The 24,511-nt window shown below is 45.8% G+C and overlaps 1 protein-coding gene and 1 non-coding gene across 2 annotated transcripts in view; one reads left to right on the top strand and one right to left on the bottom strand.

Annotated features, from left to right (window-relative positions):
* MROH2B (maestro heat like repeat family member 2B) overlaps positions 1–24,511 on the bottom strand; it is a 50,882-nt gene that overhangs the window by 6,416 nt on the left and 19,955 nt on the right. Inside the window, exons 14-37 of the mRNA XM_059691880.1 lie at positions 24,180–24,336; positions 23,724–23,764; positions 23,058–23,199; positions 22,429–22,472; positions 19,768–19,875; positions 18,417–18,533; positions 17,338–17,445; positions 16,681–16,833; positions 14,424–14,450; positions 13,599–13,718; positions 13,294–13,373; positions 11,668–11,803; positions 11,478–11,573; positions 11,099–11,188; positions 10,652–10,772; positions 8,687–8,784; positions 6,181–6,333; positions 5,475–5,632; positions 4,854–4,980; positions 3,925–4,112; positions 1,680–1,820; positions 1,193–1,307; positions 476–622; positions 51–233 (exon numbers count right to left, since the gene is read on the bottom strand). Coding sequence (XP_059547863.1) covers positions 51–233; positions 476–622; positions 1,193–1,307; positions 1,680–1,820; positions 3,925–4,112; positions 4,854–4,980; positions 5,475–5,632; positions 6,181–6,333; positions 8,687–8,784; positions 10,652–10,772; positions 11,099–11,188; positions 11,478–11,573; positions 11,668–11,803; positions 13,294–13,373; positions 13,599–13,718; positions 14,424–14,450; positions 16,681–16,833; positions 17,338–17,445; positions 18,417–18,533; positions 19,768–19,875; positions 22,429–22,472; positions 23,058–23,199; positions 23,724–23,764; positions 24,180–24,336 — 2,850 coding nt within the window. The remainder of the gene's footprint in view (positions 1–50; positions 234–475; positions 623–1,192; positions 1,308–1,679; positions 1,821–3,924; positions 4,113–4,853; positions 4,981–5,474; positions 5,633–6,180; positions 6,334–8,686; positions 8,785–10,651; positions 10,773–11,098; positions 11,189–11,477; positions 11,574–11,667; positions 11,804–13,293; positions 13,374–13,598; positions 13,719–14,423; positions 14,451–16,680; positions 16,834–17,337; positions 17,446–18,416; positions 18,534–19,767; positions 19,876–22,428; positions 22,473–23,057; positions 23,200–23,723; positions 23,765–24,179; positions 24,337–24,511) is intronic.
* Positions 12,436–12,566, top strand: LOC132233983 (small nucleolar RNA SNORA38). Its single transcript, XR_009452820.1, has one exon. It is a non-coding gene; the product is annotated as a small nucleolar RNA SNORA38 (small nucleolar RNA).

Raw genomic sequence — 24,511 nt, 5'->3', positions numbered from 1 at the left:
GTTCACTCACTTCTTCTGGGGAGGGAAGATTCCGGAACAGGCTCACTTACGTCTTCAAAGAAGGTTCTTGTTTGCAGCACTATTTCTTTGAAGTAGAAGCTCACGTCTCGGTCTGTGAGCAGTTGCAGGATCTTCCTTAGAGCCTTCAAGCTCTCACAGACGACTTCGGTGCGGGCCAGGTGGTACAGCCCTCTGATGACAGATTCTAACATTAGCTGCTTATGCTTCCGCACCTATTTTGAAACAGAGTCGCTCAATCTCAAAAGCTGTTGTATGTGTATCTGGAATAGGGTAGAAGACCCCAGACAAGGAGACTGAACGTTTGTTAGGGCCACAGGTACTGCAAATCAAGAGCTACAAGTTCAGCAATTTATTGGGATTTGCCCTTAATTTCTTGCAACCAGAAGTGGGTTTGTAAATAAGTATTTCAAACTCTACTTAAATAAAGTATCACCCCCCACAACCCTCCTGTTACCTTTTGAGGGGCTCCAGAAGCTGTATTACCGAGCCCTCGGATGGCCATTTGCCTCAAAGTGGCATTGGAGTCCCAGGCGCTCTGATCCATCAAGATCAGCACGTCACGGAGATTCCAGTGCCTCCAAAGGATCGGCTCCTTCATGAGCTGAAATCAACACACTCCTCCCCTTTAGTTAAGGGAGTGGCTTCCCTTCAGGAGAGTGGCAAAGGCACCAGAACTACAGTTGGAGAGGAGGCCCAGCTGCTCATGGAGCAGAGGGGGAAGGGCCCTTGATGAACAAGCAAGTCTTGCAGAAGCTAAGCTCTAGATGTGAGCAGCTCACAGGTCAAGGTTATGTGGTGATGACAACAGAATGCCCAGTGAAGAAGATGCTTCTAATTACACTAAATGGGAAACCAGGAGTTACTGACAATGCCCCTTCTCTGGACCAGCCAGGACGGCCTTTATCCCAGAGTCTGGGGGACAGTAATATGCCTTTTGGTTTTATCCCTCTCGTATTTGTTCTCCACCCTCCTCTGTCCTGGGAGGTTGGCTTTTGAAGACCAGAGGGAAGGAGGAGGTTGAGGGTGGGCTCTATGTTTTTCTCACTCCTTGCTCAGGTGCCATGTCTCTGGAAGTGGCTGGATTCCTCCACTACCAAAGGTCCCCTTGCAGGTCCCTGAGAGAAATGCCGCAGGGGCCCCACAAGCCTGCTGTGAGGGCAGCTGGCCTTGCCTCAGAGAAGAACGCTGTGCCGGTTATGCGGTAGTTCTCCGAGGAGGAGGTGAGTGATGGGAGGAGCTTCCCCATGATGTCCACCGTGACTCCATGGTGCCACACGGCCATGCTCCTAGAAAACGAAAGCTTCCAGCTGTAGCAAAGGCTTGTTTATTGCTAAACAATGGAGGAAATTTTAGTCTATTTCTCTATCAGGAAAATAAGTCCTCTAAGAAGGGATGTTCAAGGAAAGAGATTGCATACCAAGAGCCCAATGTACTAGTAAATGCAACATGCCTAGAACTGTTCAATGTATCCCTGTTTTTTTGAGGGGGTGGCGAGTTCTGGGCTGATCCTACCATCTCTTCCCAAGCCCCTTTACTCCTTCTTCCTTGTTTCTTCTCCTTGACTGTATATAAGCCCCTGGTGGGTCAACTGCTCTCAGTGAAGTTGCCTGTTCTGAGTTTTCTCCTTTGTATGCTGTTCTTGGACATTGGCAGGTTACCTGGCCAGTGCACACACTCCCATGTGGTGGGTGCTGGGACCGTGGAGCAGTGTCCATAAGTTGTCCCCTTCGTCAGACTCCTTGGCCAGGCCTTCTTTCATGGCTTGGGTTTGCACGCACTTCAGAGTTGTGGTTGAGAGCCTGAGGTGTGGGAGGCCAGTTGGCATCACAAGAGTAAGTCAACCCGTACAGTGCACTGAGATGTCCCGGGTTCACTCTTCCTCTTTCCCACAATGCTCCCTCACTCCTGCATTAATGGATATTGGGCCAGGGAAACACAGGCAGCTTGACCTCATACTTTAGTTTTAGGATCAAAGGGAACATCGAGATGATTTGAGCTGGTAAATAATGCCACACAATCTCGCCAACCTCTCATGAGAAAATGAAGCACTAAAGGATGGAAACTGAAAAAGACCATATTTCACTGATTCTGAAACAGCAGTTCAGAAGTCAGGATGCATCTCGCAATGGCTAGTGTGTGACCATTGGTGCCCAGTGGTTGTTGACCTATGAACCAGGAGGTCATGGTTCAATTCTAGGTCAGGGCACATGCCCAGTTGTGGACTCGATCCCCAGTAGGGGGCATGCAGGAGGCAGCCAATCAATGATTCTCTCTCCCTCTCTCTCTCTGAAATCAAATTAAAAAAATAAAATTATCTACACTAATAAAAGAGAAAAATGGTAATTGGTGTACGACGATACCCTTTTCATTGGCTAATCAGGGCTATATGCAAATTAACTGCCAACTATGATTGGCAGTTAACTGCCAACTAAGATTGGCAGTTAACTGCCAACTAAGATTGGCAGTTAACTGCCAACAAGATGACAGTTAATTTGCATATGTAGGCACAATGCAGGGAGGCGAAAGGGAAAGCAGGAAGAAGCCCCCTGCCACTGACAGTGATCGGAAACCCAGGGGGGAGCTAAGAGCTGGGGGGCAGGGCAAAGGCGGCCCCCCAGCCATGATCGGAGAATCAGGTGCCTTTTCTGCCCTGGCCAGTGATAGCAGGAAGTAGGGGTGGAGCCAGCGATGGGAGCTGGGCACGGTCGAAGCTGGCAGTCCCGGGAGCTAGGGGTCCCTTGCCTGGGCCTAAAGTGGAGCCCACGATCGCGGGGCCGCTGCAGCTGCGGGTCCCCGCTGCCCGAGCCAGATGCCTCAGCCGGACGCCTTAGGCCTGGGCAGGGGCGGAGCCTGCAACTGCGGGGAGCTGGGGGTCCCCTGCCCAGGCCTGACACCTCTGCTGGAGGCCTCAGGCCTGGTCAAGGGGCCGATCCGGTGATTGGTGATCAGAGGGTGATGAGGGTCAACTCCTCTGGCCGAGGCATCAGGCCTGGGCGGGGGGCTGAGCCGGGGGTTGGGGGGATATGATGGTCCCCTTGCCCAGGCCTGAAGCCTGGGTCAGAGGCGTCAGGCTTGGGCGGGGGGTGGAGCAAGAGATCAGAGGGAGATGGGGGTCCCCTGCCCAGGCATGATTCCTGGGCCAGAGGCCTCAGGCCTGGGCGGGGGCCAGAGCCAGTGATCGGGGGGAGATGGGGGTCCCCTGTCCAAGCCTGACACCTCTGGCGGAGGCGTCAGGCCTGGGCAAGGGGCCGATCAGGTGATCAGAGGGTGATGGGGGTCTATGCCTCTGGCTGAGGCATCAGGCCTGGGCAAGGGGCAGAGCCAGCAATCGGAGGGGTCTGGGGGTCCCCTGCCCAGGCCTGATGCCTGGGCCAGAGGCATCAGGCCTGGGCTGGGGGCAGAACCAGTGATGGGGGGAAATGAGCGTCCCCTGCCCAGGCCTGACACCTCTGTCAGAGGCGTCAGGCCTGGGCAAGGGGCTGATCCTGCGATTGGAGGGTGATGGGGGTCAACACCTGAGGGCTCCCAGTATGTGAGAGGGGGCAGGCTGGGCTGAGGGACACTCCCCCCCCCCCCTCCACACCCAGTGCACGAATTTCGTGCACCGGGCCCCTAGTATATACATAATATATACATATATAATATATATGTCTCAACTAAAGGAAACAGAGTGGGACATCTGGGAAGAAGAGAGCTGCTCATTCGTTCTGTGACTGCTCTGGGCAATTCCACTGGGTATGGGCTCGGGGAAGATTTGCTCCATGGCTTAGGGATGGTAGAGCCCTATATCTTCATGGGTAGTTGAGGCTGTGCCAGAAGGCACTGGCCTTGATTTCTGCAGTTCTGGCTCTGCAACCTGCAATCAGGACAGCTCTAGAAGGCCCTCCCTGCCTGGCTACTTGCCTGCAGGGGTCCGCGATCTGCTGCCGCTCCCCTTGCTGCATCACCCGCCGCCTGTAGCTCCAGGCAGCAGTGGGCATCTTCTGGCCCAGGGTGCAGCTGACCAGCTTCAGGAGGAGAGTGAACAGCTGTGGGTACAAGCTGGTCACAGGGGTGCCTATGGATACCACTTCCTGGATAGCACAGGCCACCTGAGGGGAGAAAGGACCCCTGGTCAGACAGGCTCCTTTCTTCCTAAGACACTCGCTCACTGGGCTGATCAGCAAGTTTGTTTCTCCCCAAACGACTGCCTCCTAGGCTGGCCATGCTCATGGCAAAAACACATAGAAAAGGAAGGCTTGGGCCCTCCCTGGTTGAACTCAGTGGATAGAGCGTCAGCCTGTGGACTGAAGAGTCCTGGGTTTGATTCCTGTCAAGGGCACATGCCCAGGTTGTGGCTTGATCCCCAGTAGGGGGGCGTGTAAGAGGCAGCTGATCAGTGATTCTCTCTCATCATTGATGTTTCTATCTCTCTTTCCCTTTCCCTTCCTCTCTGAAATCAATACAAAATGTATAAAAAATTTTAAAAAAAGGAAGGCCTGGTCTGAAAACTTCTCAGCTCAGACTATGTTTCTCTCTCTGGGCTGCCATGTTGGGCGGCTCCACATGGCAGGTGAAATGACATGCGCTCCAGCAGTGGGGTCTTTCAAAAAAAGAGGGGCTCTTCAGCTATCCTGAAGACAAATTTGGAAATGCGGAAACACAGATTTTCTTTGGGCTACTGAGGAATTTGCTTCTGAAAATGGTAGCCACAGACACAATGATTGCTCATTTGTCTGTTATAAACTGGAGTTGATTTAAAATCAGGGCAGGAGAGGAGAAGTGTGACGAACGATACATCATCAAGTTCCAGGTGGGAACAGGCCTGTGGTGGGCAGGGAGGTCCCACTCACTGAGATGGCGTCCATGCCCGCCAGGTCGTCCTCTAACCCGCTGTCCAGTTTGACGGTCAAGGCTCGCAAGAGCTTGCTGCTGGAGGCGGGGTTCTCAGCCAGAGCCCTCCACAGTGTCTTCGTGTCCCTAGGGCAGCAGGGCAGCAAGCGGAGAAGGCACGACTCCGTGGAGTAGGAGCGTGTCCATCGGGTTCACTCTAAAACCACATTATGTCTAGCCAGCATTGCGAGGCAGAGGGACATGTTAGCATGCCTGGGGGCAATAAGGCTGTTACTTAACAACCCCGCATTCTGGCCTTGGGTTACTGAGGTTTGCTAATGTCCACCAAGACAGAAGCCTCTTAAAAAGGTGAATTCTGGGCAACCAAAAAGAGGAGAAATATTCACTTTCTAATATTCATGTATTCCTATGGTGTATTTAAGAAAAAATCTCATCATTGCTCAATGAGTGTATATATATGTATATGTATAAATATACACACACAGCAGGGGAAGCATTCATTTTTAAATTAATGCGATATTTTCAACCTTTGTTCGCTACCTTTCAAACAGTAAGCCCTTCCCCGATGCCCTGCAGGGTGGCCTTTCCTGGGAGGAGGGGCCAGTTCAGTCAGAATCTACCTGTCAAAGGGCAGAGGCTTCTGTAAAAGGTTGGCGACAACTGCCTCCGTGTGAAAGCTGGCTATCTGGGAGATGGCTTCCAGAATGAACTGAAAACTTTCCTCCTTCTGCCTGAGGATTGGCAGGTGATAGTAAATTATGCCCAAGATCTCCAACAGCTACAAAGAAAAAGCCAAAGCCAGCATTACGTCGTTATTTTCCCTCTAGGACGTGAAAGGCTCAGGGTGGATATGGTCAGCCTGTCGGTGGTTGGCGAATTATAAAAGATGTTAAAAATGGTCATCGATTCTACCCATGGCCTTTCTCTTATTCAGGAGAATTGTTGATGCGCTGGGTCTTTTTCCTTAAATCAATTTAGCGAAAGGCTGCTTTTGGCCAGGTGCTGTGCTAAGCTAAGCGCCGTGAGAAATTTACCCGAGGTGAATACGATGCAGAACTCTCTCAAAAGAAAGGGGTGTCTGCTAAAGGCTGTTGGGCATGTACTCAAAGGCTTGTGCGTGAGCCAGTGTACGGCCAATGGTATGCGAGAGGTACACAGGACTGACGGGGGAATCCACGAGTAACTGGCGTCGCTTTGGAGGGACATCTGGTCTGGGTCCCACAGGATATACAGCGATTTCAAAAGGCAAAGCGGAGCCGGTGGGAAAGGCATCTTGCTCAGAAGGGTGAGAATTGTGCTGGGCTGTCAGCCGGGCAGTCAGTGTACCTGATCTTCCACGGCAGCTCCCTGCTCCTTCAGGGCGGCGACCATCCACAGGCCGCAGGCCGTGGCACAGGGGCCGCTGAGGGTCTCCAGACCATCCAGGGTCTCCTCCAGGAACACGATAATCTCTCCACTCGGGATGAGTTTACTCACAACCTGAGGATACGCCGGAGAAACGCACGCTAGCCACCACCTCGCTTCACGCCCGGGCACCCACCACATGCAGTTACTCCTGGTCCTGGGATATTGGAGACCGATGGGCGTGGCAAACAGTGAGCATAAGACTGGGGCCTTAGACACCAGGGAAAATACAAAAATAGGACATAGACATGACCTTTGGCCTCTAAGCAAACTTGCCCTGGAGTTGCCTTTTTTGTCAGTTTACACCATCCCAGGTCTGCTGATGCAATTTTCTCTCCAAACTAAAGTGATATAGTATATTTCATAAGGGAAAAATGACACATAATGCCCACATAGTAATTTATATGATTCGCAGTACTTCACACACATTTCATATAGCATAGAAGTAAGTCTCACATCTGCCAAAGAATAGCTAAGACTTGGGAGTTCAGGAAAATCTATCACTGTATACTCAGTGCCATGCTGAACACCAGGTGCCTCCGTACACATGCAGAGTCTGAACTCTTATGAGCCCTGCATTTTGCTCTTCCCAGTCTCAATATTAAGAGTAGTCAACAAAAGGTCAAGAAAATTAAAACTTTGCAGTTTTGATCTCTACAAGAACTACACAGGAAGTTGGTTGATAGCAGTGCATGAGGGTGAGTGCGTGTGTGAAAAGTGAGCAGCCTGAATGAATTCCAGGAGCATTAGCTAGGGCTTTAACTAACCACGTGGTCATAATCATGAATCTGTAGGTATGAGCACATTCCTCTTCGTAACCAGCTTCCCCTCTATTACATGGCCTGGTGATGTTTGGTAGGACCATCCTTGAGAAGAAAAAGTTCCTTTTTCATGAACAGTGTGTCTCCCAGTTTGAGTTATCATGGTTCCCACATCAGAGGTCTAGACTAGCCTGTTCTATGTAGCACCTAATGCTTGCTTGGGGTCCAAGCTCAATGGCCATCTTTTTCCTTTCTTCTTCTTCTTCTCCCTTTTTTTTTTTTTTAAATCACATTGTGACGGGTGTTGGTTTACAAAGAAAGGAAGGAAGGAAGGAAACTCATGTTTTTGAGTGCCTATCATGCTTCAGACATTCTTAGCCATGTGACATATGTACCCCCCAAGTCCCCATTTTGCTTTTCTCCCATATTCTGATCACTTTCTTGTTGTCACCACTTCTGCCTCCTTAGTCCAAGTCTCCTAATCTCACACCTAGATTCTTGTAGTTTCCTCCAAAGTTTTTCACAACTGGCACAATTTCACTCTTGCCAGCCTATGTTCTAATCTAAACATAGCAGCCAGATGACCCTTCAGAAACATACATTCAGTCATGTTCCCCCTCACAGAACCATCACTAGTCCATAAAAGATTTTTGCAAATGAGGTAAAGGTGTTCTGTCCTCTATTCTGATGGACTTTGTTGCACCCTTCACTGACACCTGGGGCTAATTGCCATAATACATACAACTCTACAATGTCTACTTTAGGAGTGATGCCACCTCACATGGGGGAGGGGGGGGTGTGCACTTGTGTGTTTTTCATAACTGGCACAATAGTAGGTAGTGGGCCCGACTCTTCTGCTCAAAACCCTCTGCTGGCTTTACATTTCAATCGCAGTAAAAGCCAAGGTCCTTAACAAGGCCTGCAAGGTTCCTGAATCAGCCCCGGACTATCTCTCAGATCTATCTATGTCTTTCTCCAGGGCAGGGCATTTGCACTTGCTGTTTTCCCTCTGCCTGGAATGTTCTTTCCAGATGTCTGCATGCTTCCCTCTTTCAGGATGACCTTCTCTAAGGGATTACCCTTTCTTTACTGAACTTTATTTTTCTCAGTGATCACTACCTGACCTGATATTTATTTGCCGGACTCCATCTACTGGGATGCAAGCTCAATGACGGCAGGCATTTTGTCTTTTTCTGTTCTTAGAGCTTGGACCAAGTCTGGCATATGGTAGGTGCCCAGGGCATGTTAGGTGAGTAAATGAATGATTGCATAAATGAATGAATTGATCAACCAGTCCTCACAACATCTCTGAGAGGTAGGTTAGGTCATTATTTTGAAGTTGAGGATTCTGAGCTTTGAGCAGTGCACACAGAGCATACCTGATCAACTCTATAGCCCTCATTCCTTCTACGCCATCCACTGCCTCCCTCAGCCTGGAGAGGGCCGCTTGATTAACAAGTTTTCCCAGAGCATGAAATGAGCAGTAGTAGGCCTCAGCTATACACATGTCAACCCAGAGTTCATAAATGACAGGACAAAGGTCTTTCATTCTACTTGGAGGGCTATGCCTCTGCCCTCTTTGGTAGTGAGCTGTACACAGCTTACTCATTTGAAAGTCAATCTGGAATCGTCTTTACATCCCTTGGCCAGTCCTCCATATCTATTACCTTTGCTATTTTAGAAGAAATCTTGAGCTGGACCTGCACGTCATCAGATTGCAGGCCTTCCTGCAATCCCTGCAGTCTTTCCACTTCCAGGTGAGCACCTAAAACCAACCACAGGAGACACAGGTAGGAGGTCAAAGACTTGATAGATGTGGCAGAGGCTGGTTAGATTGTGTTGAGACACGAATTCAGCTGCTGGACACTTTCAACAAATACACTCCCTGATGAGACAGTGAGCATAAGAACAGACACAAATTGAGTAGTTTCTACCTGCCAGGCACCATGTTAAATACTCGCATACAGTGATCTCATTTGTTACTCAGAAAGGTCATCTGAGGTAGGCTCTCCTGCTATTGTCCCCATCTTGCAGATGAGAAAGCTGAGGCAGAGATATGAAGCCACTTGGCCACATGACGGTGAGTAAAAATAGGGAAGTCAGAACTTGTGTGCCCTGGTCTGTCTGACACTCTGACACTGAAGCCCAGGCTCTTACTACCCTACCATGCTGCTGACTCCGTTGGACTTCCATTCCGTGGTGAGCTGCTGTAGGAGGAATGGGAAGCGAGTGCAATGGGAACGTCAGCACTGAGTAGGTGCTTGTTGATCTCAGTTTATAGAAGTAGACCGAAATAGTAATAATTTCCTGTTTGCTGTTTGAATGAATGGTAGTTGTGGAAACACACACGTGAATGATTCTGTGGAAGGCCACCCGGCCCAGCAAAACTCACACAGACTTTGGAGTCACGCAGATCTGGGGTCCAAGCTGCTGGTACATTTTTAACCCCGGATCCCTCATCTCAAAACTGACTGAGCAGCATCCATGAGTATCAAGTGGGTATTTAATTTAGTATCACACTCGTTACTTGTGTCTAGTAGGTGTTTAATTAATACCCACGTTCTTTCTCTCTACCATGCTCATTTGATCACTCAAGAAAGAGAGTTAAAGTGAATAACAGATTATGGGATTTCTTCTTAACAAAGAGTGTTTGAAGACCTGAACTTTGCAAGTTTCAGGGAAATAAAGGGGGCTGGAGGAAGAATAGGTAGAACAATTATAGAATTCAAATTCCTTTCTTCCTTTGCACATTTCTTTGATTACTGAAATGGTTCCTCACTTCCTTAGTTCATTTTTTTTCTGGCTTGGTAAGAGCATATATACTTAATGAATTATCCTCCCACGTTCCAAGGGACTTTCATATCTATTCTGTTTCTGCTGGGTTTTTTTCTTTTTGACTGACTATGTCCTCACCCATCCCTTCCCACCAAATCCCAGCTTTTGACTTGTAATATCTCTGCGTCTCCAGCATCAGAACAGTGCTTGGCACCTGGGAAAGCGTTGGGGAAATAGTTCCTGAGTGCCTGCGAGAGTGAAGAGTGAACTAAAGGTGGATGGCACTGAACTGAGACCAGTGCGCCTAGCCTCCCTGGCCTACACACAGCTGAGCACACCCACTGCGGGGCTGTGCTCCGTGAAACACCTGCCGATGTAGCTTGGACAGGGGTCCTGATTGCTGGGCTCCGCCCGACAATGGGGTTTTAAATTCCTTACATTGACTGACACTGCCAGTTATTTACATGCACTCAGAGAGCGGACCAAGGGCCTGAGATGCCAACTGGGAAACCTTCCCCAAATTCTCTCCTAGAGAAAAAGAATGAAGGTATCACTTCCTCCTGGGAGACCATGTGATGGCTACTCTCAAACATTCCACCCACTTTCATGGCTCCTTAAGATGCTTTGGCGCCATTATCTTTATTTCTAAAAAAGAATAATAGAACCACAGAGGAAGAAAGACCCAAGAAGCAAATTCTGTGACATAATTAGGGTATTAGAACTCAGAAATGGCTGAACTGAGGGAGTGAGGGAAAGAGAGAGGGAGAAAGAGAGAAGGAGGAGCAGAGAAACAGATGTACAAGGAGGAAAACTGGGAAGAAAGCAAGTATCTTTCTCTCCATTTGTCTTTCGCTCACCTTGTATATAGAACAGAGCAATGACCGAGCTGGCTGCGGCCTGGCGGATGGAGGGCAGGGTGTCACAGGAGTGCGGGGCCAGGAGGCCGAGCAGCGAGCTGATTTTAAAGTTCTCCGGTGCCTGCAGGACAAAGGGGCCCCCAAGGTGATGGGGTGGCTGGATAATGCTTCCAGACATTCCCAACACTGGAGAGAGAGAGTAAGTCCCTTAGATTCCTCCCTGCTGGTCCTTAGAATGAAAGGGGATCTTGGACTTACCCTCTCAGCGCGGTGGAAAGTAAGCAAGCAGCACACACACAACCGCGTGGCTGGTCCTGTGGGCTTGCCACCCCGGAAAGCACTCCGTTGGGGACTGGAGACCGTTTCGGGGAGGTTTGGGCTTCAGGGGCCTCGGAGATCCCTGCTGTTAGCAAGCAATGAAACCTACTCATTCCAGGGGGGACTCACCTCCACGTCGTTGGTCAGCACTTTGGCGGTGATCTGGAAGGCTCTTTCTCTTTCCCACTCCTTTTGTGAAACAAGCCACATTCGGAGAAGCTGTTGGTCAAAGGATAAGCATCCTTTCCATAGTGTCCTGCTGATCCATGCATTCGCATTCTCTCTCTCTCCCCCTCCCCGACCAGCCGCTGCTGCGACAGGTGCTGACCACCCTGCGCACTATTGCTGAGCGGACAGGATAACAGAACCACGGAATGGGCCCTCCACTTGGGGTTGAGTGGGTCGGGCTGGACGTCCCCCTGCAAGGAGGAGGAGGTCCAGGTTGAGAGGTGCACCGGCGCACAGATTAGGGGGCCTGGGGATCAGTCTGAGCAGTGGCCCTACTCACATTAAACATTTCCTGGCAGTCTTCGGCTCGCACATTGTCCCACATCATGGTCCGCAGCAGCTTTCCTAGAGCATCCATGGACCGTTCATAGAGAAACTGAAATCCAAGGTGAGTGGGAGGTGAGGCTGAGGTGAGAGGGCAAGGAGGCCCCACTGGGCTCTTCCTTCCACCCGGGCCTCACCCCACATACAACGATGTGCTCCTTGTCCTTGTCTGTCTCGCCCTCATTTCTGAGACTTTCCAGAGGCGGAAGGGGCAGCAGCCTCCGGATGTTCTCTTCCAGAATGTTCAGATTGTCATTCAGTGAGAGCCGAGGTTTCAGTTTACTGGAGTGAGAGCCACGTGAATGCATGTTAAAATGATCATATAATTGAATATATTGGATTAAATAAGAACATGATGAAAATCAACTGAACTTGTTTCTTTGTACTCTTAAAAGTGGCTACTAGAAAATTTTAAATGATACATGTGACTTGCATTGTATTTCTACTTCACAACACTGTTCTAGACCTACTCAGTTCTTACTCATGTTCAAGGTTTATGTGTGTGAGCTGTCTTCAGATTTCCCTCCTTTCTGTAAACATGGCAACCTGTGCCTTCCCTTCTCTCGCCTCTTCCCACACATTTGAGACATCCCATAGGCTTGCTTTGTATCAGCTTTCCCGGGAGGCTAAAACCCTTCCAGGGCAAGGCCACATTTTGTTGATTGCTGTCCTTTTTGAACCCAGCTCAGTGCCCGACGCAAGGATGACACTTAATCATGTTTATTAAATCAAATTGTCAACTTTTATCATTGGAAGTTCAGAGAACACTTTTTGCATAAAGGTGTTCACCAAAATATTATTTATAGTTCTTAAAAACAGGCCACAATCAAAAATAGCAAGAGGAGGTTGGTGAAGTAATATAAGGCACATCTAAATAATAAGGTATTAGGAGGCCATTAAAAATGACTTCTGTACCCTCCTACAAAGGCGTGTCTGTGGTTCCCTGTCTTTGGACACAGAAGAACTGGGGGCAAAGAAATGTGGGCTTGGAGAAATCTGGAGCCAGCTTGCTCCCTGCAGCCTCAAGATCAACCACCCCACATAGAAGAAAAAAAAAGAAAAAAAAAAGATTTTTGTTACCTCAACATAATAAAAGCCGTATATAAAAAGCCTGCAGGTAACATCATACTCAAGGGTGAAAAACTGAAAACTTTCCCTCTAAGATCTGGAGCGAATAGGATGCTGGCTCCTATTTAACAGAGTACTAGAAGTCTTAGCCAGGGCCCTTAGGCAAATGAATAAATAAATAATAATAAAATAATAAAATAAAATAAAAATAGGGGTGATTTTGTTGTTTTTAAAAACTTTCTATGGTTTCCAAGTTTTAACAGTGAACTTGAATTTCTTATACTGCCGGGGGGGGGGGGGGAATGCTATTTTAAAAATTTGCTTGACATTATTTTCTTCTCCAGGCTTATTGTTACTAACCAACTAGAATTGATTAAGGCTTGCACAATTTTTTAATGGGAAAATTAAAGTTTTTCTACAGGTCAAGATCTAGGAAGAAAAATGTCATTTTGCACAAAATTTCAGTCTTCATATATCAACACATCCGACTCCTCTAAGCAGCCCTTGTCTCCATTAGGCATCAAGTGACCAATCTGTCAGTTTTGCAACTCAGGGGAGAGAAAAGGGCCCTGTTTGAAATAACTCACTGAGGAACTGTGTTCGTTTTGGGGAGGGTGCCCTGGAGTCTGCACTGATCGATAGGTCAGAAGGAGGACATGGGGGAGGAACCATTTTTTCAATGAGAACAGCACAAATTTCTCTACCTGAGGTATCTGATGGCGATTAAGGCTTTCCACCGAACAGGGGTAGCTAAGGAATCCAGGGGCTCGTCCCTGATGAAGTCCTGCCACAAACAAGGAGGTGAAATGTTTCAGAAAAGATCAAGGGAGTTTCCCTTCAGCACGGACGCAGCTGCAACCTCACTGGACCCGTGGGTGCCCTCGGGCAGAAATACAGCCGAGGTCTGCTCCTTGGGACTGGGCAGTTTTACCCACTTTTAGGAAGACAGCCCCACAACCTTGGTCATGGACTTCTCAGGGCCTTGCCTGAGCCCTCTCTGCTCACTCACCAGCATGTAACCGAGCAGCAACTCCTTGTAGGAAAACTTGAACCCCTGATCCTCAGCATCTTGGACAGCGATGCCAATCTCCGTGATACTTCTTGTGAAACTCATCTGCAGATCCATGTCCTAAAGCAAAACGATTCAAGGTACAAGCAGGGGTCTTAGGCAGCTCTCCTGGTTCTATAAACGTGTGACCTGGGGTTGAACGTGTACCCAGAAGGAGAGAGACTCTCCGCTCCTTTTGCCGTGTCTACCTCAGGACATGCAGGGAAATGGAAAAACAGGTCAACTTCCACTTCCGCCCCTGACCCCCACCTGACCCATACATGGAAGTTCCTCTAAAGTAATGGCTTTCAAACTTCTTTGACCATAAATCACAGTAGGAAACAGTTTACAACTCCACCCATTATTTACACACACAATATCTACACCTATCATCTATCTATCTATCATCTATCATCATCATCTATCTGAAATAAAAGTTTTAGGATAGTTATTACTATATGCAATGTATTTCTCATTAATTTAAGTACAAAAATGTTGCTGGTTGTGATTTATTAAATGAATTTCATGATCTACTGGTGGGTCACAACCCACAGTTCTAATGACCCTGCTGTAGTTTGCAGCCCAACTTCCAAACCATTTGTAACCAAATACGGCAACTTGCTCTGTCCTAGATTAGGCTCTGGGATCCTGGCTTCAGAACTGGGTTGGTTAGTTATGTATTGGGATCCTTTCCTCTGGAATCAAATCCAGAGGACACCTATGCTTACTGCACTTCCAGGGAGCATGATTTGTGTTCAAATATGTAAGTTCAAATATATCACATACCTTGTTCATCACAGACATGCCCAGAACCTGAAAATTCAAAGGCAAAAGCAGGTACTAGAGCAGCAGCGAGAGAGTTCCGGCGCCCCAACAAGAAGCCCCGCCCCTCAACCTGGTCTTGCCAAAGCGCCCACTTCCTCCCCCATTTTTCAAAGCGAGGCCTGGTACACTGGCAGGAACTGTCCCTCGGGTGAGCTAGGACTATGCTACAGAGGTTTCGGGCTTCTCAGTTGGAAGAGGCTGTCCTAGACTTGGGCGGGAAAATAGGGGAAGGCACATGGCAGGAAGAGCCGTGAAAACTCCTGAAAGGACGGGTACAGGCGATAGGGCAGCTCACCTTGGAGCCGGATACAGTCAGCTCTGCTCTAATGCTTGCGTTGAAAATGCAAACTGGTTCCCATGCGGTGGGTACGGGAGGGAGTAGTTGTAGGTGCTGGGCTTTGTGTTTGCTTCCTCGGTGTATTGGGCTATGGGCACCCCCCATCCAAATCTGGCATTGCAACGGTCCATCAGATTTCAGATAACTTTTCTTTGCCACCATGCCAGGATATTTCATAACTGTCATAATTGACTTCAGGTGTTTTTCCAAGGAAAAAATTTATTTAAAAATATATTTAAAAATAGATAGCTGTTTTTTAAAAATGTGCCATTGATGGATTTTTTGAGTGTTGTGCCCATCAGCCCATTATCCTCATCATCTCTGAGGTTTTTCTTATACTAGTCAGTGTGTATGGTGTGTTATGGCAAAATTGATTGTACCTTGAAAATGTACAGTCATCATTATCTAAAACATCTTTAATTCCTTTCCTTTCATTTTTAACAAAATTTTCCTCATTGATGGACTAAAAACTAATGTAACATAAAATGTTTTTTTTTTGTTATGTTTTCTGTTCTTGTCATTGTGTATCAAATTTTGGGTCCGTCAGAACCATCTTTTGGGGATCATGTTATACATACAGGTTTAATGATCTATCCCAGAAGACCGTGGTCCACTAGGGATCTCTATTTACAACAGGTTCTCTGTTCTCATGCAAGAGAGAAAGGTCGGTGGCCTTTCAAATACCCCTGAGTTGTGAGAATAATGAGGTGTGAGAATCTTGACCCTGTATGCCCTTCCACTGGCATCTGCTTACATCTACATATCATGAGCTCCCCATGGTTCCATGCTTGCCACACTCACACATGCATAAATGTCAGCCAGGCGGTTTGTGGAGGGCACAGAAGAGGAGATAAAGGAGCATAAGGTACAATCCCTAACATCAAGGTACTAACAATCTAATGGGAAAAGCAGATGGATACATAGTCAATGGAAGCCCCCCAAATCTGGCTGTGAATAAGAATCATTCATAAAACTTTTAAAATACAGATGCCAACCTCTACCCAGACTGACTGAACCCACCTGCCTGGAAAATGGGTCTGGGAAGCTACTTTATTTTATTTATTTATTTATTTATTTATTTATTTATTTATTTTTTATTGCTTAAAGTATTACAAAGGGTATTACATATGTGTCCATGGGAAGCTACTTTAAACTTGATCCCTAGGTGACTATTAGGTGGCAACTTGGGACTAGTCAGCAAAAGGACCGAATTGACAATATGCAGAAAGCACTTTATGAAAGATACAAAAAATGCTTTGGAGGCAGAAACAATAGGATGAATTCTAACTCAGTTCGGCGGCTCTGCATTAGAAGTAGAACACTCTTGGCATGTTTGAGGAGCACCAGGGGCGGTTGGGTGGCTGGGATGAATGTGGAGGGGAGAACAGTACAGCACGAGGTGGATGGGTAGTTGATGGGTGACATATTTTATTCACTTAAAGGTACACCTGTGGCATTTATTTGTGAGCACCGTTTTATGTGGTCTACAAATATTACCATATAAAAGTTTAAACAACTATTATTAGTAATACTTCAGAGGCTATTAAATGGAACTGATAAGCCAGCTGCCCTGAAGTAGAATGGGAGTAATTGTTTGAAGTTCAAAAATAGGCGAGACCACTATGGGTATTACTGATCTGGGAGGCATCACGGGAGTGGTATGACATGAATGTCCCAAGATCATAGGAAAGAGGTAATTTACCTGGCCCTGTTTCACAATAAACTTTTCTGTTCCCACACATTCTCATCTTCCAAACATATCAGACCCTACCTTGCTTTGACCTGTTCCTTTGAGCACGAAGATTCCTAGGGACTGCTCCCCCCCCCGCAAAGTTTGGGAACCCCAGCCTGGAAATTAAGTCAGCCTGTCAGGGTCGTTACCTGACAGCACTGGCCATAGAGAAACAGGACTTGGGATACAATGTCTTGATCAAGCCTGGTGAGGAGCTGACCCTTGGGAGCATGAAGGGCCACGGCCCCATAGACCACCATGACATCAGTCTTGCTCAGGCTCCTTTTCCCACAAAAAAGACCCTGAAGACAAGGAGAAATATGAAAAATCTGACTGAAGGAGTTTCCTTTCTCTCATGTCTTTTCCTAATCCTACGGATGACTAGAGAGGCTAAGAAACGAGCCTGGGATGATTAAAATCTGACTAAAATGGGTACTCTTGTTTGTCCAAATTTAAACACCCTGGATTGTGCTGTGGATATATCAGGCTTTACTAGAGTTACCTGTGAGAGGCTTGTGCTAATGTTTACTTATTAAATTTATCTCCATCAGCGGAAGCAGGTTATTCACAATGGAAACTGTCTATGAGGCCCGAACAGCTGGTAGGGACAAACCTAGGCACACACAGCGCTCCTTGGGGCCTTCTGGGTCAGCATTAGTGACAGAAAATAGAGTAGTGTTGTTATCTAGCTGGTCATTCTACAGGGCCTGCTGTCCCACAGTCCTGACCTGGGCTAAAGACTTGGGGATAGGAGCAAGTATAATATGACCAAAAGCTGTGGAGAAGACTGTGTGTGTTCTTTTTACCTTACATCGATTCATGAAACGCTTTTCCCGATCTTGGAATGTTTTCAGAACTTTTAAGACAACATCCAAGTGGTTCTCGGCACAGTATCCTAAAATAGATGTTATTCCCTAAAATCAGAAAAGATATCTTTGGAGTTTAGCCATTCACTTATTCAATAAATATTTATTGAGCATCAATTATATATCTGGCACTTTTCTAGGTCCTGGACATGTAAAAGGATACAGACAAAACTTCTTGTCCTTGTGGATTTCACAACCAAGTGAAGTGAACTAGATAAACACAAATTCAGTTAATGTAACTATATAGTATTTTGATGGCAATACGTGCTACAGAGAAAAGAGAAACAGAAAAGGGGATATGTTCATTGACTTTAGAGAGGAAAAGCGAGAGAGAGAGAGAGAGAGAGAGAAACATCAATCAGTTGCCTCTCATATTCATCCCAACTGGGGACTTATCCCATACCCTTAGCATGTGCCCTGACTGACCTGGTGGTATGTGGACATTTAATATGGGAGAAAGAAACCTAAACACCATGGAATTTCTGAGAGGAGAGTATATAACACAACCAAATAATTATTTTATACTAGGTGGTCTTATTAACCTGGGGATTTTTTTTTTTTTAAATACACATCCTCTTGTTCTTCCACATTCATATATGCTCTCCGGCATAGGCTAGGGTAGGGAATAGGTCAAAGTGCTTTGCAAAAGCTCTCCAGGTTATACTGATATTCTCTCTAGGTTGAAAACCATTGGTATATAACATTAATTTCACCTTGTAAACTCAATGGTTTTGATGTTTATGATCATACTCAAGTTATAAAGCCTATGTCAAAATATAGCGAAGCTACTCTTGTTAAGTAAAAATGATTAAAACTCATTTTTTAAGATTTTTACAAACCTGGTTAAATAATGAAACACTGATATTTAAACAGGGTAGTGCCATTTTCCTGAAAAATTCTTTTGGGCTACTTTGACTGTATTCCTGGATAATTCTGGATAAGTAAGACATTATCATAAGACTGCCAGATGGAATTAACTGTCATTGTCATAAGAGGAAATTGAGAGAAAGGGCTCTCACCTGTCGTTGATCCCCAAGTTGGTTGGGAGCAATCAGAAATTCCTTAATCTGTGAGCTTACAAAGTTTGTATCTTGGCAGGATGCTAAGGTGGTTCCCAAGGCCTTCCAAAGGAATTTCTGCAAAAGAAAGGACAAGCCAAAGAATGTTAAGCAAGACTCGGAGGACTTAATATACTTTATCCCAGGGCACCCTCATAACACCACAACCCTCAGAGGTGGCTGTCAACTCTGTTTCATCAGCCAGTGTATTGAGACTCCAGGCAGGGAAAGTAATTTGCCTACAGCTGCATAAGTAGCAAGTAGCAGAAAGTGGGTTCATACAACGAGGAGGGTTAGGTAAAGGCCAGTTGGAGACAGAGGAATGGAAGAAGACGCCTTTGAGCATTCTTTTAGCTTCAAGTTTTTAAAACTGTAGTAGATTCTTTTCTGACAGCCAGCCTCACACAACTGGCCCAGTGGAAACTAAGACGCAAGCTACGTGCTAAGTGCTAGGGCGGGGCTGCAATCGGCCTTCCAGGAGTCATTGTCTCCCTTCTCTAGAACAGAACCTCTGGATTTCAGTCAGGAGCATGTCTATCTTGAAGACAGTATGCTCCACATTGTTCTCAGACAGCTGTGGCCCTGTAACATGTGGTCAAATGCGAGGTGAAGAGAAGGTAGCATTTCTCTAACGAGTCCTCCCTCTTTTTATTTTATTTTTTCCCCCTCTGTACTTCTCTATTTATTTTACTTTTAAAAATTCTTTATTGTTTAAAGTATTACATATGAATCCTTTCCCCCCCATTGACCTCTCCCTGCTCATTCCCACCCCCCAGCACACACTGACTGTGTTCATGGGTTATGCTTATATGCATGTATAGCATGTATACAAGTCCTTTGGTAGATCTCTCACATACATCCCCCGCCCTGCTTCCCCCCCCCCCCCCGCCCCTGCCCACCGCCTTCCCTCTGAGGTTGGATAGGCTGTTCAATGCTTCTATGTCTCTGGATCTATTTTAGTTCATTAGTTTATGTTGTTCATTATATTCCACATCCCTCTTTCTTTTTTTTTTTTTTTTTAAATGTTGATTACAGAGAGGAAGGGAGAGGGAAAGATAGAAACATCAATGGTGAGAGAGAATCATTGGTTGGCTGCCTCCTGCATGCCCTCTACTGAGGATTAAGCCTGCAACCCGGGCATGTGCCCTGACTGGGAATCAAACCATGACCCCCTGGTTCATAGGTCGATGCTCAACCGTTGAAACACACAGTCTGGGCTGGCCGCTTTGTGGTTGCAGTACAGATGAATTGGAGCCTGAGCAGCCATTTCACATTATAAGGTAGAGCTAAGGCCCCTTAACTGGACACCAACCTTCTCAATGGAGGTGTTGTTGTAACTGCTCATTTGCTGACTGAAATCCAGACTCAGCTGAATGGTCCAGGCTATGTCACTGATCTCCCATAAAGACTCTTTGAGCAACTGTGGTAGGAAGTAGAAGTCAGATATAGCTGTGACTATTTAGTGTGCTTTCTTGATACTTAGTACCTTATTTTTCAAAAGTATAAATATATATTAAATGGGATTATTCCATTTCCCATATAAAAATGAGTTACTTTAGGACTTTGTATCTTGTTTTATTTTAAAAGCCATATTCTCTTATGTTCTGAATTTCCATTAGGAACAAATCACACAGAATGTGGTAGTCACTATAGGTAAGTGCTTTTTCCTTTCTTTTTCTTTGTAAGTAAAAATTGCTTAAAGACTTAAAAGAAAGTAATCTATTCTGAAACTTAATTGAAGTTAACATTTTTCAAGGTGTGAATAGATTTATAAAAACTCCACAATGCTAGTTTGCTTTAGTATATACTAAAAAAAAAAAAGGACATTTTTGGAGCAAAGAAATGAATATCTTTACGAACTAATTACATATACAGGCACTTTTTGCTAACTTCAACTCTAGTAACTAAACATTCCTAGCTTCACCAATTGTTCTGAGCCAAGGCCATGACCAGCCATCTGAACCCATGTTTTTCTTCATTGAACAATGCATACAAAGGTGTTTTTGTCTTTTTGGAGGACAGCATCCATTGCATTTTCTGAAAACCATTATTCTCTACTTTAAGCTTAGAGAAGGACACAATGTCAAAGCCAATGAAAAACTCTGTATGCATTTTCTTAATAGGAACTCATTCAGTGAGTGGGTCCTTTGAAGGGGAAAATGAAACAGCCTTGGAAATTTGAGGGAAGAAGGCACGTGCAAACAGTTTTGGAAGGAGGCTAGAAGCATACTCAGGACTGCAAGAGGGAAAGAAACTGTCCAAGGCGTCTCTCTAGAGAGAAAACCTTCCTTCCTGGTAAGAACAGTTACTGTGAAATGGTAGCAGGAGAACATAAGGTAGGAATTTTGATGGGGTGGGGGAGATAAAAGAAACAGGAGTAAGGAGAAGAGGTGGATGCTAGAATTAAGGACCAGGAAAGTGGACAGTGGCTCTCACATCTCATATTGGGTAAGAATCACTGTGGGAGTCTTTAAAAGGCATCAATTCTCAAGTACCTTTTGGAAGGGGTGATGATGGGAGGTGGAGGTGCTTGGGAGAAGTGACTGAAAATTGACATTTTAAAAAATATATTTTTATTGATTTCAGAGAGGAAGGGAGAGGGAGAGAGAGATAGAAACATCAATGATGAGAGAGGATCATTGATTGGCTGCCTCCTGCATGCCCCACACTAGGGATCAAGCCTGCAACCCAGGCATGTGCCCTTGACCGGGAATCGAACCTGGGACCTTTCAGTCTGCAGGCCAACACTCTATTCACTGAGCCAAGCCAGCTAGGGCTGAAAATTGACATTTTAAAAGGAGCCGTATGTCAGTTACCAAGTAGTCACGGCATGTAAAGTCCAGCATAGGGCATTTGGTCAATAATATTGCAATAACTATGAATGATGTCAGGTGGGTCCTGGAAATATCCGGAGAGGCACTCTGTAAAGTGTATGATTGTCTAACCACGGTGCTGTTCACCTGAAAGAACACACACACAAAAAATACTGAAAGTAAACTGTAATTGAAAAAATATTCCAAAAAAATAAAAAATTAAGGAAACTGTATGTAATTGCCCTGTAGGCACTTTGTAAACTGAAATCCTGCTCGATTCAAAGCTCCCTGCTCATGGTCGCCTTGACCTTCTGCAGGCTCCTGACACCAAAACCCTCCCTGGAAAGCCAATGCACAACTCCTGGCTGAAATTGACAATTTGCGGAATTTGGCATCATTTGGAGCGCGAAAGAAGAGGGTTTTTTTCTGAAAAAGGGGCACCATGTGGCCCGTTGGTTGTTAGAAATCAGGAAAAAGACAGTGAGAAGCAGATAGAGAAGAAAGTGGAATTGTATGTAGAAGTGGAAATTACGCTAGTCTCAGTTTCTTTCTTATTTTTTTTTAAAAAATATATTTTTATTGATTTCAGAGAGAGGAAGGGAGAAGGAGAGAGAGACGGAAACATCCATGATGAGAAACATTGATTGGCTGCCTCCTGCACACCCACTACTGGGGATCAAGCCTGCAGCCTGGGCATGTGACCTAACTGGGAATCGAACCATGACCACATGGATTAATGCTCAACCACTGAACCACGCCTGCTGGGATCGGTTTCTTTATATGATGGTAAAAGAATGCAATTGCAAGAAGAGAGAGAGAGAGAGAGAGAGAGAGAGAGAGAGAGAGAGAGAGAGAGAGAGAGAGAGAAACAACCCTGAAAATTGGAGAAGATTTAAGAAAGACCCAGAGAAAAATATTTTAAGTACAATATTCAAAACTGTCTTAAACTCTTAAATTGAAGACTAAAGATTGTTGCTCAGATTATGGTGATTTAAAGACGGTAATTCTTAAGTGATTACTTCTAACATCCTAGTCCTTTTCCTAAGAAAAGGAAATGATGATTACTGCCCTATGGAAGCCAGTTCTTTTTGGTCAAGATGGGTAACTTCAGCTGATTCTTTCACCCCATCGTCCACAATTAATCTAGCCGCCACCCTTACCTGAAGCAGCATGGCTTCCCATAGCGCGATGCTAGCATTCTTTCCTAAAAAAAGAAAGGATGCAATAACTGCCCCAGAAATGGAGACTCAGTTTCTCCCTTGCAAGGTCCCCAGTGGATGCTGCAGTTCCATGTCGAGCTTTGTCTTTGCACAGGGGGATTATTTCAGATGAACTTTAACATGCTGCCAACTTTCAAGTGCTAGTCAGGTGGGCAGAGGGTCTTCAATCCATGACGAAATCTAGGCTTTCTGCCAATTTCAACAGTAACTACTGAAATGACCAGATTTCAATATTTCAACATGGAGGAATAATAACTTTTTAGAACAATACCAAAACAGAGTTTCTCTAAGACCAGAGGAAGACCAGGGCAGAAGTAAAAGTTCCCGGGAAGGATGTTGCCCACTTGGTCAGCAACAAGTGTTTCTAGCACAAGTGTTTCTAGCACAAATGTTTTGTACAGAAATAGAACATGAGCAATCAAGGAAAAAATACGGGTGTCTCCTTGTATATCAAGTTCATTGCTTTTACTGCCTAAAATGAACAACCATGGCTTTAGACAGAGAAGTGGAGCCTCATTTCTCTGTGTTTTTTGCCTCCTCAGATCAAGACCGGGTCCCCCTCCCTGTACCTTCCAGAGGCTGCAGGAGCTCAGGTAGGCGTGCTTTCCACAGGTTTATCAACTTGGGGTGAATTATCTCGGGCAGTAGCTTCAGAAGTCCTATTGCACCAACCCCACTTAATTTCCCTAGACTGGCGAGCATAGATATCACCTGTGAGACAGAAGAGAAAATGCTGGTCAACTCAGGGGTATTTGAAAGGCCATCGACCTTTTCCTTTTTACGATTGTCCTGGATTCCCTTGATTCCTGCATTAGCTAATCTTTTGGTAAATCCTACCAGTCTGTTCTCACCGATTCTAGAGCAGAAATCAATGAAAGGTACCGACACTGTAGACATATTTGTTAGTTAAATAAGGGCATGTGGAATGAGTGCTTGAGTAAATGATACATATGCAATCTAAGTAACAGATGTGCAAGTTGTTCCAATGGCACTTATGGATCGGATTCACTCTATGATTATTTTAAAATCAAAAAGTTTAACAAGCATTTCAGAGTGAGAAGATAATGTAGCCAATTATAGTTTCACGAGTGCCATTAGTACAGCAGAACATTTATTATGCCTTTAGTGTTTCTTTTGGTTGGGAGTCTATATAATGTTTATTAGCATTTGCTTGGACCTGAGTCGCCGATATTGGCTTCCACTTATGCCACATTGGTTTTTCCAAACTCACTCACCAGAAGTCTGGCCAGGAGCTGTTGTGGTGAAGGAAGTCTCACTATAAAGAGAAAGCAAGGTTCATTATTGCTGCAGGGGCTAGCAAATTCCAGATTGGGGCTGGGTATATCATCAAAGCCCTATAGTCTTTCTGGAAATGAGTCTCAGATAAGAAAAATGTTTTACCTTTTAAAAAATATGTTTTTATTGAGTTTTAGAGAGAGAGGAAAATTTTGAGAGAGACAGAGAGGAAGATTCTGAGAGAGGGAGAGAGAGAGGGAAAGAGAAATATTAATGTGAGAGAGAAACATTGCTTGGCTGCTTCCTGCACGCCCACCACTGGGGATCCAGCCTGCAACCCAGGCATGTGCCCTGACTGGGAATGGAACCGGCAACCTTTTGGTGCCTGGGACGATGCTCAACCAACCAACTGAGCCACACCGGCCGGGGCTCGCTTTGTTTTTGAATGTACAAACCAACTCCTGTAGAAATGACAAGGGCTGTTGACTCCGAGGCATTCTTCTTCTTTCTCTCCTCTGCCATAATCAGGCTTCGGATGATGTTGAACAGGGAGTCCAGCGTCCCCGTGTATTCGGCAGGTATCACAAAAGTCAGGATGCGTGGCCATAGCACCTGTGGGAAACAGGCCAAGATGCAGGGTGGCTTATTCTTTTCCATAAATTTCTCCTTGGTTCTTGCTGATTTAGAAAAATTTCCCCCCTCTTATTATTTTGCTCTACAGGACAAGTCAAGATGAAATCATTGAACAAGACCTCTGCACAGCACATTCACCTTCAGCTGCTGGTTG

This window comes from Myotis daubentonii, chromosome 4, assembly GCF_963259705.1.
Source record: "Myotis daubentonii chromosome 4, mMyoDau2.1, whole genome shotgun sequence".
In the NCBI taxonomy this organism is placed as follows: Eukaryota; Metazoa; Chordata; class Mammalia; order Chiroptera; family Vespertilionidae; genus Myotis; species Myotis daubentonii.
This window is presented reverse-complemented; position numbering and strand designations above follow the sequence as displayed.